The 15,863-nt window shown below is 48.8% G+C and overlaps 2 protein-coding genes across 2 annotated transcripts; both read right to left on the minus strand.

The window, feature by feature from the left end:
• Positions 1–10,437: 10,437 nt before the first annotated feature.
• On the minus strand, positions 10,438–11,849 carry LOC121864062 (basic salivary proline-rich protein 1-like). The gene is made up of 3 exons (XM_042362960.1): positions 11,467–11,849; positions 11,055–11,268; positions 10,438–10,632 (listed from the first exon to the last, which is right to left on the minus strand). Exons 1-3 carry the CDS (start codon positions 11,847–11,849, stop codon positions 10,438–10,440), a joined length of 792 nt encoding a protein of 263 aa, XP_042218894.1.
• A 560-nt stretch (positions 11,850–12,409) lies between these two features.
• Positions 12,410–14,427, minus strand: LOC121864059 (collagen alpha-1(I) chain-like). Its single transcript, XM_042362956.1, has 3 exons — positions 14,225–14,427; positions 13,941–14,129; positions 12,410–13,277 (listed from the first exon to the last, which is right to left on the minus strand). The coding sequence occupies exons 1-3, from the start codon at positions 14,425–14,427 to the stop codon at positions 12,410–12,412; spliced, it is 1,260 nt and encodes a 419-aa protein (XP_042218890.1).
• Positions 14,428–15,863: the final 1,436 nt, after the last annotated feature.

The following is a 15,863-nucleotide window of genomic DNA, read 5'->3' on the forward strand; positions in this document are numbered from 1 at the left end:
AGTGACGTCATCACTAGTAGTCTGCGTCAATGGTGGAACAGACCACAAGAGCAATGACGTCATCACCAATAGTCTGCCTCATTGGTGAGACAAGAAACCCCTTCACTTTACACCTCACAGGCAGTCCTTCCCTCACTCCTACACACATCAGTGAGTCCTTCACTCCTCTACATCCTGGCGAGACCTTCCCTCCACTCCTACACATCACAGTGAGTCCTTCCCTCACCCCTACACATCACAGCGAGACCTTCCCTCTCCTACACCTCATAGAGAGTCCTTCCCTCACTCCTACACATCAGTGAGTCCTTCTCCTCCCCTACACCTCACAGCGAGACCTTCCCTCCTCCTACACATCACAGTGAGTCCTTCCCTCACCCTACACATCACAGCAGAGACCTTCCTCACTCCTACACATCACAGTGAGTCCTTCCCTCACCCCTACACATCACAGCGAGACCTTCCCTCACTCCTACACATCACAGTGAGTCCTTCCCTCACCCCTACACATCACAGCGAGACCTTCCCTCACTCCTACACATCACAGTGAGTCCTTCCCTCACCCCTACACATCACAGCGAGACCTTCCCTCACTCCTACACATCACAGCGAGACCTTCCCACACTCCTTTACACAGCACAGTGAGTCCTTCTCTCACTCCTATACATCACAATGATTCCTTCCCTCATACTACACAAAATTGCATGTCCTTCCCTCACTCCTATAAAACACTGCAAATCCTCCTCTCACTTCTTAGAAGTTCAGTAAGTCCTCATCTAACTTCTTAGTAGTTCAGTAAGTCTGGTTTGGGTGGTTAGTAGCTGGACAGTTTGGGTTAGGGTTAGGTACATGTGGACATTAATCTACATGTCCTTCCTAGGTCCTACACAACACTACAAGTCCTTCCCTCATTCCTACACAATACTGAAGTCCTTCCTCAATACTACACACAATACTATGTCCTTCCCTCAGTCCTACAGTAATCGAAGTGACCAAACTTTCAATACCGTTATAATCTATTTTAGCATTTATAAAGACTTGTCGAACCAACAGTAAATATTAAACACAATACAACTTCCTGTCATGTCGGGTAGACGGACTTGGCCCAGGATATATTCATCTTTTTCTGTACTGTATTAGGAACATCAATTAACCTCAGTCACAAGTACAGTAGCTCTCTAAGGCCTCACACATCTCAAGTTGATATTCTATTATAATACAAACAGCCTCTGGTTGGATCAAACTACCCCTGACAACCTTACATATTCCTTGAATCCATTATGCAACCACCTATAAGTCATCACACAGCCCTAATTACACAGTCCGTGGCGGCGGCATATAAGCCCTGGGGGTACTCATAGCCCCAAGGGTGACATGCTGCCTCAGAACATTTACAACACATACAATCTTTTTGTACAATTTCAAAAAGTTTGCCCACATTAAATGCTCATTGGTTTACAAGTAAGATGTAAAGACTGTAATAATTACTTAAATTTACAATAAAATCTAAAACTAACATCTAGTATTTCACTGCCAGGAAGAATAAAATATTTTGTTTGCAAATGAACTATGAAACTTAAGTCCAAAATAATTAAGTTAGACAAACTGTACTGACGTCTGGTTCTAAATCCACATAAAGATTACAACAGTGTATTAGAATTTATAAGCGCAACGCCACAAGTGTCTATATGGTCACTCCTAAACAAGTCAACCCTCACCCCTACACCACACTACAAGTCCCTTCCCTCACTCCCTACACCACTTTTCACAAGTCCTTCACTCATCCCTACACCACACTACAGTCTTCCTCCTCCTACACCCACTTACTACAAGTCAGCCCCTCACTCCTACACCACACTACATGTGTGCTTCCTCACTCCTACACACACTACAAGTCCTTCCCTCACTCCTACACCACACTACAAGTCCTTTTCACACTCCTACACAGCACTACTTCCTCCTCCTACACCGCACTACAAGTCCTTCCTCACCCCTACACCACACACTACACCCAATCGCTTCCTCACTCCTACACCACACTACAAGTCCTTCCTCACTCCTACACAACACTACAGTCCTTCACTCCTCCTACACCACACTACAAGTCCTTCCCTCACCCCTACACCACACTACATGTCTTCCTTTCCTCTACACCCACACTACAAGTCCTTCCCTCAATCCTACTTAACACTACAAGTCCTTCCCTCCCACTCCTACACCACCTACAAGTCCCTCACTCCTACACCACACTACATGTGTCCTTCCCTCAAGCCTACACTACATGTCCTTCCTCCTCCTACACCACACTACAAAGTGTACCCTCACTCATACACCACAAGTCCTTCTCTCTCTCCTACACAACACTACATGTCCTTACCTCACTCCTACACCACACTACAAGTCCTTCCCTCACTCACACAACACTACAAGTCCTTCTCTCACCCCTTACACCACACACTACAAGTCCTTCCCTCACTCATACACCACAAGTCCTTCTCTCTCTCCTACACAACACTACATCATACCTCCTCCCCCTACACCCACACCTTTCTAAGTCCTTCCCTCACTCACACAACACTACAAATCCTTCTCTCACCCATACACCCACTACAGGTCCTTCCCTCACTCCTACACAACACTAAAGTCCTTCCCTCACTCCTACACCACACTACAAGTCCTTCCCTCCTCCTACACAACACTACAAGTCCTTCCCTCACCCATACACCCACAAAGTCCTTCCCTCCAATCACACACAACACTACAAGTCATTGCCTGACTCATACAGCACTACAAGTCCTTCCCTCCACTCCTACAACACTACAAGTCCTTCTCTCACCCATACACCACACTACATGTCCTTCTCTCTCTCCTACACAACACTACATGTGGCCTTCCCTCACTAATGCACCACAAGTCCTTCCCTCACTCCTACAACACTACAAGTCCTTCTCTCACCCATACACCACACTAAAGTCCTTCCCTCCTCCTACACCACACTACAAGTCCTTCCCTCACTTCTACACCACACTGGAGTCAGCCCTCCCACTCCTACACAACACTACAAGTCCTTCCCTCACTCCTACACCACACTACAGAGTCCTTCCCGCACGCCTACACAACACTACAAGTCCTTCCCTCACTCCTACACAACAAGTCATTCCCTCACTCCTACACAACACTACAAGTCCTTCCCTCACTCCTACACAACCCACACAAGTCCTTCCCTCACTCCTACACAACCTTTACACAACACTAAAAGTCCTTCCCTCCCACTCTACACAACCCTGCAAGTGTACCCCTCCTCCTGCACACACAACCCTGCAAGTCCTTCCCTCCCACTAATACACAACACTACAAGTCCTTCCCTCACTCATACACCACACTACATGTCCTTCCGTCACTCCTACACCACACTACAAGTCCTTTCCTCCTCCTACACCACACTACATGTACTTCTCTCAATCCTACACAACGGCCACAAGTCCTTCCCTCCCACTCATACAATACACTACAAGTCCTTCCTTCACTCCTACAGCCTGCAAATCCTTCCCTCACTCATACAATACAAGTCCTTCCCTCACTAATACACAACTTTTCTAAGTCCTTCCCTCACTCCTACACAGCCCTACAAATCAGCCCCTCACTCATACACCACACTACATGTCCTTCCCTCAATCCTACACAACACTACAAGTCCTTCCCTCAATCCTACACAACACTACAAGTCCTTCCCTCACTCATACACCACACTAAGTCAGCCCTCAATCCTACACACAACACCTAGGTCGCCCCTCACTCATACACCACACCTAGTCCTTCCCTCCTCCCAGCTTACCACACTACAAGTTCTTCCCTCACTCCTACACAACACTGCAAGTCCATCCTCACTCCTACACAACACTGCAAGTCCTTCCCTTACTCCACAACCCTGCAAGTCCTTCTTTTCTCCTACACAACACTGCAAGTCCTTGCCTCCTCCTACACAATACTAGAAGTGCTTCTCTCTCTTCTACACAACCTGCACGTCCTTCCCTCAGTCCTACACATTACTTCATGTCTTTTCCTCCTCCTACAACACCGCATGTCCTTCCCCTCACCTCAGCACAACCTGCAAGTCCTTCCCTCCCACTCATACACAATACTAGAAGTCCTTCCCTCATTTCTACACAACACTGCAAGTCCTTCCCTCCAACCCTACACAATACTACAAGTCCTTCCTCGTCCTACACAACCCTGCAAGTCCATCCCTCACTCCTACACATCACTTCATTGCTTGTTCTTTCCTCACTCCTACAGTGCTACAGTGTCTCTACAGTAGTCAGTAGATAAGATTTCAACCTGTTATAACCTATTTTGTATTTATGTGGACGTATTTAACCAACACTTACATATATACAATACACAACTTCCTGTCATGTTTGGTAGACGGAGTTATGTAGAGAATGTTCATCCTTTACTGTACTCTTGAACGTTTCTCCTGTCCATCTTGATGTTGCCTCGTCATCTGTACACCAAGTTATGGTCCTCATCCTCCCTGGAGTAGTATTTTCTTTTAATACCTGTGAAATTAAAATTTTATTAATCAAAAATAGTTTTTTTTGTACATATATTGCAGGGCGACAAATTAAAAATCACCCTTTCTTCATACTGTTATGTGCTTCCTCTTTGTCAAGAATTTACCACTAGTCAAGTCTCACGGTGGTCACAGCAACAAGCAGGAGTAAACACTATAATGACTCTTATATTATCTCCACCAGATTTTGAATAATAACCCTCCAGATTAACACAAATAAGGTATGTTGAAGATGAGTCATGAAATCATAACTTAACATTATAAAGTTAGAGACCACAAACAAGGTCAAGTAAAGGAACAATTTAAGTACAGTACAAGACACAGCCTAAATTAACCCAAACCCGAACCTCAGCCTCACCATACACTAGAAAGTACAAAAGTATACACCACTTATCTCCCATGTAAATATATCCTGAGTCAGACCAATTGTACCACACTTGCACCACACACCATCACCAACCAGGCTCGTCTACCTCCCTGCACTTGCCGTGACCCACACAATGTGGATACCATGCCGCCAATTACCATACTATTTTACCTAACAAATGCACAACGTTAAGCTGATTTAACATTACATACTTATTATAGAATTAATATATATAACATACTAGACAATGTTTACATACAGGAACATATATAAGAAAGTATGGTCACTGCCTACTGAAGAAACGCGATGGTGCATACTCCAATCAAATATATTCAGTGCCTTATAAAACTCCTCCCCGAAGATAAAACTTGCATTGTTTTGTTTTCGGTCTGTTGAGATGAGGATATAGAAGCATTTGCTGCAGGATTCTCTCTTTGGCATGCCAGGTCGTCCTCGTTTCCATCCCATAATACTGCAAGTCCATTCCTCCTCCCACACAACATACCAGTCCATCTCTCTTTCTACACAATATACCAAGTGCATCCTCACTCCACCACACAATACTACAAGTCCTTCCCCTGCTCCTACATAATACTGCAAGTCCATCCCTCACTCCCCACACAACATACCAAGTGCATCCCAAACTCCTACCTACAATACTACAAGTCCATCCTTAACTCTACATAATACTACAAGTCCTTCCCTCACTCCTACATAACACTGCAAGTCCTTCCCTCACTGCTACACAATACTAGAAGTCCTTCCCTCATTTATACACAACACTGCAAGTTCTTCCCTCACTCCTACACAATACTAGAAGTCCTTCCTTCACTTCAACACAATACTGCAAGTCCTTCCCTCACTCCTACACAATACTAGAAGCCCTTCCCTCACTCCTACACAATATTGCAAGTCCTTTCCTCACTCCTACACAATACTAGAAGCACTTCCCTCACTTCTACACAACACTGCAAGTCGTTCCCTCACTTCTACACAACACTGCAAGTCCTTCCCTCACTTCTACACAACACTGCAAGTCCTTCCCTCACTTCTACACAACACTGCAAGTCGTTCCCTCACTTCTACACAACACTGCAAGTCCTTCCCTCACTTCTTCACAACACTGCAAGTCGTTCCCTCACTTCTACACAACACTGCAAGTCCTTCCCTCACTTCTTCACAACACTGCAAGTCCTTCCCTCACTTCTACACAACACTGCAAGTCCTTCCCTCACTTCTTCACAACACTGCTTCCCTCACTCCTACACAATAATAGAAGTCCTTCCCTCAGTTATACACAACACTGCAAGTCCTTTCCTCACTCCTACACAACACCGCATAACCTTTCCTCACTCCTCCACATCACCGCATGTCCTTCCCTCACTCTTACATAATATTGCTTGTTCTTTCCTCACTCCTACAGTGCTACAGTATCTCTACAGTAGTCAGTAGATAAGATTTCAACACACTGTTATAATCTGTTTTAGTATTTATGTGGACGTATTTAACCAACACTTACATATATACAATACAACTTCCTGTCATGTTTGGTAGACTGAGTTATTTAGAGAATGTTCATCCTTTATTGTACTCTTGATCGTTTCTCTTGTCCATCTTGATGTCGCCTCGTCATCTGTACACCAAGTTATGGTCCTCATCCTCCCGGGAGTAGTATTTTCTGTTAATACCTGTGAAATTATAATTTAATTAACCAAAAATAGTTTTTTTTTGTATATATTGCAGGGCGACAAGAATTAAAATCACTCTTTCGTCATACTATTAAGCCAGCACTCCTCTTTATCAAGAATTTACCACTAGTCAAGTCACAAGTCACACGAGTGGTCACAACAACAAGCAGGGTAAACACTATAATGACTCTTATATTATGTCCACCAGGTTCTCAATAATAACCCTCAGATTAACTCAAAATATAGGTATCATGTTGAAGATGAGTCATGAAATGCATAACTTAGCATTATAAAGTTAAGAGACCACAAACAAAGGTCAATTAAAGGAACAATTTAAGTACAGTACAGATGACCACAGCCTAAATTAACCCAAACCCGAACCTCAGCCTCACCATACACTAGAAAAGTACAAAAGTATACACCACTTATATCCATATAAATATATCCTTAGTCGAGAGTTACTACCACTCTCTATCATCCATGAATCTATCTCGCCTCCTTTTAAAACTTTCCAGCAATCCAGCACTTACTACAACGTTGCTAAGCTTGTTCCACTCGTCAACCACCCTATTTGTGAACCAGTTCCTTCCTATCTCCCTCCTAAACCTAAACTTATCCAACTAAAATCCGTTGCTACAAGTCCTATCCTGCTCGGTTACTATAAGAACTTTATCTATATCTCCTTTATTGATTCCTTTCACCCACTTAAATACTTCTATTTTATCTCCCCGCACTCTTCGTCTTTCTAGGGAATGCAAGTTTAGTTTATTTAACCTATCTTGATATGGAAGGTTTCTAAGTCCCGGAATCATTTTCGTCATTCTTCGCTGCACCGACTTCAGTGAATTGATATCCATTCTATAATAAGGGCACTAAAACTGAACAGCATAATGGAGGTGCGGCCTGACTAGCGCAAGATACAGTTGCAATAAGACCTCTGCACTCTTATTACTTACATTTCTAGGTATAAAACCTAATACTCTTTTTGTAATGGCCCATGTTTCATAAACATCAGAATTATATAAATGGGTTAATTACATTTGATTTATATACTGATTCATCCCCTGTAGCTTTCCACTGGCTATGAGGTGACATGTTCAATGCACGTGTTAAGGTGTGCCCACGGGAAGCTGTCATACTATGCTGAGTAAAGGCATAAAGTAGCCGGCTCCTGGCCACCTAAATTTCATCAGGCCCTGGGGATTTCGTCTTCTTTTCTGATAGTGATATTCTTTAATTTCTCTTCTTCATTTCCCGAAATATCAGTGAATATCTTGCGAAGGTCAGAAATATGTTTTTCCCAACACAGTAAATACGGTGATAATGGAAAGTAAACTATTTATTTGACCATTATACTTCACTTGACTATCTAATAATTTACAGCACAAAAGTATATTATTCTACTCGTCGAAAATATCACCTCTACACTGGTGATTGGAGGTTGGCAAATGAGTTACCTACCACCACCACAGACACTTCCCACCGCAACCAACACAGACACTTCCCCGCCACCACCACTATAAACACTTCCCCACCGCCATCACTACAATAAACACTTCCCCACCACCACCATTCCTCCACAGTGACCAACTGATGTACTCAAGATGGATCTAATTGTACCTGGCTACAATATTTGACTGTCAGGTGAACAAGGTAACACCGCCTCTTACACTGGGATTTAAAACGCTCATAGAAATCATGTTTGGTTTAAACAAGATAAAATTATGAAATCACGAAGATATGGCAGAAGCCCATCTTATATCACCTGAAGATTAACTACCCTAGCACACCCCCCACCACCACAACAAGTGGCACTTATGTGTATAACAAGTAAAATCTGATTGGCTGCGCTGAGTGGTTAGTTGCTTATATTGTTACATACGTTTTAGCTTAAAAGTGCTGTTTACATTTTGTTCCCGATAATCATAGACCGCTTAGAACACTTATGAATACACCAATGAAGACTGAAGGCATAATGTACACAGTTGAGACATCTCTATTACGCCGACTGGGAACAACCACTTATAAGGTTTGATCATGGACACGATTAGGTGTTAATCTAATGTTCATAATCTTCTAAAGCCGTGTTAAAGGACTCCGTATAAATTGCTAAACCGGGTAATGGTCTAGGGGAGAAGGTCGGGTTAATCAGCGTGGCTGGTCGCCTTGTTCTGGTACCTAACCTTAAACTCCTACAACCAAATCACGTTGAAATGGATTTCTACCCTAGTTAAGCTGTCAAGATCATTCAGTATAATGAAGTCTCAGTCATCAACATTTCTATACAATTAATGGGCTATCGAATTGACGGAGATTGGAGAGAGAAATAAGTTGTAAGGGAAATATACACAGTGACATACCTTATATTTTTCAACACCAACACACACATGATGGCGTCTGTATTTTATAATCCTTGACAACTGGATGTATTAATTTAGGAGCATTTTGTAAACGTTAACTTCCGTCACACATCCACTAAGCGCCTCGACCGTCTCACTATTGGCCGGCTCCCTCCCTCCATGTCTGGCTGTCCCTGGTCTAAAGTTCATCCACATCTCCACCACACACTTAACCATCTCCAGTACGAACATACGCTCTTGTGGTCTTGAAGCACATGATATAAAGCGTCACTTGCAAACCTTAGTAATAACACTTAATCGGATGGCTGGCGTGGCCATATTTGTGTTGCTTAATTTGACACCATAAGAAAGTACTGATACCTTCCAAAGTGACAACTGAGAGCTCGACTCCCAGACACTGAACCACCCGATCGAAACTTCTGTCCACCCGACGCTCTTGTAATGATAAGGACCGGATATTACATGTAAATGCTCACTAACAGAAAAACTGAATTGCTTCTGCAGGAAATAATGGGAAACGTTTTTTATTCAGCTAATCAACAAAAATCACAGATGGTTCAGACAAATGTGGCTCCAAGCTCGACTCCTGATTCAGCGCTTCCTTTGTGGTGCCCAACCACTCAGAACTCTCGATACAGATTCAGCGCTCCTTTGTGGTGACCAGCCACTCAGAACTCATGATACAAACGACAGGTTGACATATTCCCATAGGTAGAGGTTCTGCATGATGAATACATTCTGAATAAATTACACGTTATGTCATGTAGATAATCAGAATTTATTGCATATGCCAAACAAAGATTTTTATTTGGTATATTACGATATATTTATTTTTATGAGAAAATCTACAAAATGGCGTAAACGAACCGAAATAGCCACTAATTTGCACCAACTGACACTGCTGGTAGTCAAGGCGGGCGGGGGAGAGGGCTCAGGGGTGGTAATGTGGTGTGTGTGATGATAGAAGATGATGATGATGATGATGATGATGATGATGATGATGAAGATGATGAATGATGACGATAATGATGGCGTATATGTGATGACGACGATGATGATGATTGATGATAAATAATGAATGTTGACGATAATGATGGCGATGATGAATAATGATGATGATTGATGCTGCTGAATGCTCTCCAGTTATTATAAGACCATTCATCATCACTACACACACACTTGGTTTGATTTACAGGGGTGAGGTTAGGTTAGGTTTCATTTCACCCCTCATTATGGCTTCGTCCCCGTGCCATAATAACCTACCTCAGAGTTCCTCATTTACTATATATGAATGTACAGTCATACTAATTCCCTCAGTGGCAAACCTCTGGATGAAAGGCTAAATATAAAATGGTAATAGGCTGCAGTGGTTGCAGCTGCCTCTGGGAGGGCCCCTAGAGGCGCCGCAGCTCCTGGGAGTTCTCCAGGGTCGCATGCAACCCCTGGCATGGCCTATGAGGGCATCGCCGCCTCTAGGAGGACCCTTAGGGGCTCCTCCACCCCTGGGACCGCCGATGCCCTTGGGAGAGCTCCTGGGGTCGCCGCCTCCGCTGGTAAGGCCCCAAAAGGTAGCCGGCGGCCCTCAGAGGGCCCAGGAATTGCTGCTGCCACTAAGAAGGCACCAAGGGCACTGTCCCTGTAGGGCCACTGGGGACAATTGTTTTTTCACTATTTAGAACAATGGGAGATATGACGTTAAATAAATACACCGCCCATCGCATTTCTAGTATCATCACCTCATGAACAATGTAAAGGAGAATAAAGATCCAACAGGAAAACATAAGTTGGGGTGTTGTGCTGATTGACAGCTCTGTTCTCCTATTGGCTGTAATTTAGTGGATTTACATTTTAGTCCACCAATCACAGTAAAGTAAGGGACTGCTGGACGTATGCAATATGTAAAAATCCAAGACCAAGCAAGCTAAAGGGCTTCTGGGAGGGGGCGCCACCGCTTATAGGAGGGCCCCTGGGGTCGCCACCCCCCTTGTGGGCTTCTGAGGGAGCCACCGCCGCCGTCAGGACTCCGTTGACACCGCCGCCCCTGTGAGGACTCCTGGGGTTGCCCTAACGTCCTTGTGAGGGCCCCGGGAGTCGCTGCCGACCCGTGGACGGCCCATGGGGTCCAAGCCGACCCTGGGAGGGCTCCTTGGGTAGCCGCCGCCCCTGTAAGGATTACTTGGGGCCCCACCGCACATGGGAGGACCCAATGGGTCGCCAATGCCCCTGAGAAGATCCCAGGGGTCTCTGCCTTCCCTGAAAGGGCCCTTGGTGTCGCCACCGCCCCTAAAAAGGAAACCTGAGAGGGCCATTATAGTCGGCGCCACTCAAGGAGGGTCCCTGGGGTCGCCGATTCCCCTGCTGGGCTCCTTGGGTCACCATCACCCCTGAGAGGGCCCCTGGGGTCGCCGACAAAACTGGGAGGGCCTCTGGGATCCGCTGCCCTTGGGAGGGCCCCTGGGTGGCCGCCGTCCCTGGGGTTGCCAACACTCCTGGAGTACCCTGGGGTCGCCGACGCTCCTGGGAGTGCCCCTGGGATTGCTATCGCCACTGAGAGGACTCCTGCTGTCGCCACTGCCCATGATAAGGCCCCTGAAGGTGCCCTCGCTTCTGGGAACACCGTCGCCCTTGGGAGGGCTCCGGGAGAATACATTGCATCTTCGAGGCCCCTGGGTTCGCCAGAGCCCCTGGAAGGGGACCCTGGGGGCCCCACAGACGCTGACAGGGCCCCTGGGATCACCGCCGCCCCCGGGAGGGTCCTGGAGTTCCGCCACCCCTGGGATAGCCCCTGAGGGCGCCACCGCCTTTGGGAGGATCCCTGGGAGTTCCTTCGCCCCTGGGAGAGCCCCTGAGGGCACCGCCGCCATTAGGAGGACACCTGGGCGTTCCGCCGCCCCTTGGAGGGTCCCTGGTGGCACTGTCACCCCTGGGAGGGCATTTGGGAGCGCCGACTCCCCTGGAGGGACCTATGAAATCGCCAACGCCCCTGACAGGGCCCCAAGGGCCATTGTCCCTGTAGGGCCTTTGGGGGCAGTTGTTTTTTCACTATTTAGAACAATGGGAGATCTGACGTTAAATAAATACCCCCCCCCGCCCATCGCATTTCCAGTATCATCACCTCATGAACAATGTAAAGGAGAATAAATATCCAACAGGAAAACATAAGTTGGGGTGTTGTGCTGACTGACAGCTCTGTTCTCCTATTGGCTGTAATTTGGTGGATTTACATTTTAGTCCACCAATCACAGATAAGTAAGGGATTACTGGACGTATGCAATACAGTATACACAACACCACGACCAAGCAATAAGCAATATATAGGGCCCCGGGGGGTTCTCGTTGTAGGGTCGCTGGGGTCACCGCTGCCCCTGGGGTCGCCTCCGCCTCTGGGAGGGCTCCTGGGGGCACAGCAGCCCATGGGATTGCCCTAGTGGGCGTCGCCGCCCCTACAAAGGTCCCTCGGTGCGCCACTTTTCCTGGGAGGGCCCCTGGGAGGGTCTCTGAGGTCACCACCACCCAAGGGAGGGCCCCTGAGGTCACTGCTGCCCGTGGTAGGGTACCTGGGGGTGCTGCCGCCCCTGGGAGGATACCCTTGGGGTTCTCTCGCCCTTGGTAGGCCCTGTGGGAGCGCCACCGCCCCTGGGAGAGCCTCTGGTGTCATCGCCGCGCGTGGGAGGGCCCCTGTGGCCACCCCCGCCACTGGGAGGGCTCCTGTGGGCGCCGAGGCCCCTAGGAGGGCCCTCGGGGTCCCCTGCTCCCCTGCTAGGACTCCTGGGGTCATCGGGGCCCCTAGGATGGCCCATGGGGCCGCCGCCGCCCTTGCAAGGGCCCCTGGTGGCGCCGTTGCCACTGGAAGGGCCTCTGAGGTCGACGCTGCCCCTGGGAAGGTCCCTGGGAGCGTGGCTGTCCCTGGGATGGCCCAAGGGGCCACCGCCGCTCTTGGGAGGGCTCCTGGGGGTGCCGCCGCCCTTGCAAGGGCCTTTGGGGGCGCCGCTCCTCCTGGGAGGACCCTGGGGTTCCCACAAACCCGGGAGGGGCCCCTTATTTCGCCGCCTCCCCTGGTAGGACCCCTACGGTATCCACAATCGCTTAGAGAGCCCCTGGGTGCATCACATCCTCTGCGAGGGCCCCTGGAGTCATCGCTGCACCAGGGAGGGCCCCTGTGGTTGCTGCCGCCACTGGTAGGGCCCCTTGTGGTCACCGCTGCCCCTGAGAGGACCCCTGGGGTCGCCGCTGCCCCTGGAGTCGCCACCACCTCTAAGAGGGCCGCAGAGGGCACCTTTCCTGTAGGGTCCCTGTGGGCAATTGTTTTTTTTCACTATTTAGAATAATGGGAGATACACTGATACACCGCCCATCGCATTTCCAGTATCATCACCTCATGAACAATTTAAAGGAGAATAAATATCCAACAGGAAAACATAAGTTGGGGTGTTGTGCTGACTGACAGCTCTGTTCTCTTATTGGTTGTAATTTGGTGGTTTTACATTTTAGTCCACCAATCAAGGTTAAGTAAGTGATTATTGGACGTATGCAATACAGTACGTACAACACCACGACCAAGCAATATATAGGGCTTAAGGGAGGGGGCACCCCTGGTAGGGCCCCTGGGGTCGCCTCTGCCTCTGGGAGCGTTCCTGGGTGCACTGCAGCCTCTGAAAGGGCCCCTGTGGGTACCGCCGGCCCTGTAAGGGTCCCTGGGGGCGCTGCCTCCCCTGGGAGGGCCCCTAGGAACGTCGCCGCCCCTGGGGTCGGTCCGCGCCGACCCAGGGAGGGTCCCTGGGGTTGCCGCCGCCCCAGGGAGGGCACCTCGGATCACCACCGATCCAGGGAGGGGCCCCTGAGGGGGCCGCCGCCCGCGGTAGGGCCCTTGTGGGCGTCGCCGCCCCTGGGAGGGCTCCTGTGGACGTCGTAGCCCTTGTGAGGGCCCTTGAGAAGGACCTTGGGTTTGCCGCTACCCTTTGGAAGGCCCCTGGGGCTCCTCTGCCCCTAGGCGGGCCCCTGGGGGTGCCGCTGCCCTTGGGATGGCTCCTGGAGACACCGACACCCCTGGGAGGGTCCCTGGGTGCCCCGCACCTGGTATGGCAAATGGGATGGTCCCAGGGGGCACTGTCCCTTCAGGGCCCGTGGTGGCAATTGCTTTTTCACTATTTAGAATAATGGGAGATACACTGATACACCGCCCATCGCATTTCCAGTATCATCACCTCATGAACAATTTAAAGGAGAATAAATATCCAACAGGAAAGCAGCGCCATTGGTAGCCCTCTGGTAGTCCCATGGGACCCTGGTAATGGGAGGGCCCCTGGGGTTATCGGTACACTCATGCGGTTCCTGGGCCTGGGAGGGCCCCTGGGGGCACCCTGGTAGTACCACGGGGCCCCTGCGGTCTCCTGCTAGTCTCATGGTGCCCCTGGCTCTGTTAGGTCTCTCTGGATGACCCATGGGGCCCCTGGTCCCGGTAAGGCACACTTGGTAGACTTTTGGGGCCCCTGGCCCTGAGGGAGAATTCCTGTGGACCACCTGGTAGTCTCATGGGGCCCTTAGGCCCTGGGAGGTTCCACTGGGCCCTGGGGTCCCCCTGGTAGCCCCATGGGAGTCTTGGCCATGGTAGAGCCCCAGGTAGTCCATTGGTAGTTCCATAAGGCACCTGGACCCGAGAGAGCCCATGGGGTTCCCTGGTTATTTATTTCATGGGTCCCCTGACTCTGGGAGGTCCTGGGGTCCCTTGGTAGTTCCATGGGCCCCCTGGCCTTGGGAAAGCACCTTGGGGCCCTCTCGTAGTCCCATGGGCCCCTTGGCTTTAAGAGAGCCCCTTGGGGCCCCCCTTGTAGCCACATCGACCTGCTGACCCTGGAAGGGCCCATAGGGTCCCTGGCCCTGGTAGTCCCATGGGACCCCTGGCCCTGGGAACACCCTGGTAGTTCCATGGGACTCATGACCCTGGGAGGGCCCCTGGGGGCACCCTGGTAGTCCCGTGGGGGCCCTGTCCCTGGATGGGCCATTTGGGCCCCTGCCCCTGGGAACTCCCAGGTAGTCTCCTGGTGTCTTTGGTTTTGGGAGAGCCCTTGGGGGACCCCTGGCCTTGGAAGAGCTTCTGGGGAACCCCTGGCCTTGGGAGAGCTTCTGGGGGCCCTCAGGTAGTCCCATGAAACACCCAAATTTGTCTGTAAAATGACACCAAGCCTATAATTATATAATCTTAGGTACCTGAAACACTCAAATTTACCTGTAAAATAACACCAAGGCTATACAGTGATACCTCGCTTTACGTGGTCAATTGAACCCACAGAGGCCCGCGTAAAGACGCGTAAAGTGAACAACAGAACATATGGGATTAATTGAAATAGAGACTGGGCCGACCCCCAAACTCCACTTTTTCCCGACACAATACGTACGTTTTAGTAAAAATAACATCTTAACTTTATGATGGTATGCACACACACATAATATAGAAGAGAAATATCAATACTGTAAGAGAAAAATATACAGTAGGTTAGGTTAGAAAAAATCAAGGTTAGGTTTAACACTTACGTTAGTAGAAGAGATGGGTCGGCGTACGGGAATGGAGGTTGGTTCCGAGGCAGAGGGCAGGCTACTGGCCCTCAGGTGAGTCATCATCACTGTCATCCACACTTATCAGGGTCTCCCTGACAAATCCTCAAAGTCACCATCACTGTCTCTGTCACTATCACTGGCTAGGGCTGGCTGTGGTGGGTTGTGGGCGAAGAACTCGGTAATGCTTTGTTGACGGCTAGTGTTGATGTTGTCTTGATACACCTTGATGTAGGGCTCCATAATCTGCATCAGCTGGGTAGTGAAGACTTCATACCGGTTATCGTCAGGGTCGTCGGAAAGGAGGAGCTTCAGTTTCTCTACAC

This window comes from Homarus americanus, unplaced genomic scaffold, assembly GCF_018991925.1.
Source record: "Homarus americanus isolate GMGI-L3 unplaced genomic scaffold, GMGI_Hamer_2.0 scaffold3050, whole genome shotgun sequence".
NCBI lineage: Eukaryota > Metazoa > Arthropoda > Malacostraca > Decapoda > Nephropidae > Homarus > Homarus americanus.

What these genes read in the sequence shown, in the direction of transcription:
- LOC121864062 (XM_042362960.1), bottom strand. Translation starts at nt 11,849, where the DNA reads ATGGCGGCGGTGCCCTCAGGGGCTCTCCCAGGGGCGAAGGAACTCCCA. An exon ending in AGGGTACTCCAGGAGTGTTG is followed by an intron (nt 11,269 to 11,466) that starts GCAACCCCAGGG and finishes TTTCCTTTTTAG; the next exon opens with GGGCGGTGGCGACACCAAGG. An exon ending in CCCGGGGCCCTCACAAGGAC is followed by an intron (nt 10,633 to 11,054) that starts GTTAGGGCAACC and finishes AATTGTCCCCAG; the next exon opens with TGGCCCTACAGGGACAGTGC.
- LOC121864059 (XM_042362956.1), bottom strand. Translation starts at nt 14,427, where the DNA reads ATGGGTCATCCAGAGAGACCTAACAGAGCCAGGGGCACCATGAGACTA. An exon ending in ACCAATGGCGCTGCTTTCCT is followed by an intron (nt 14,130 to 14,224) that starts GTTGGATATTTA and finishes TATTCTAAATAG; the next exon opens with TGAAAAAGCAATTGCCACCA. An exon ending in CCCCAGGGGCCTTCCAAAGG is followed by an intron (nt 13,278 to 13,940) that starts GTAGCGGCAAAC and finishes AATTGCCCACAG; the next exon opens with GGACCCTACAGGAAAGGTGC.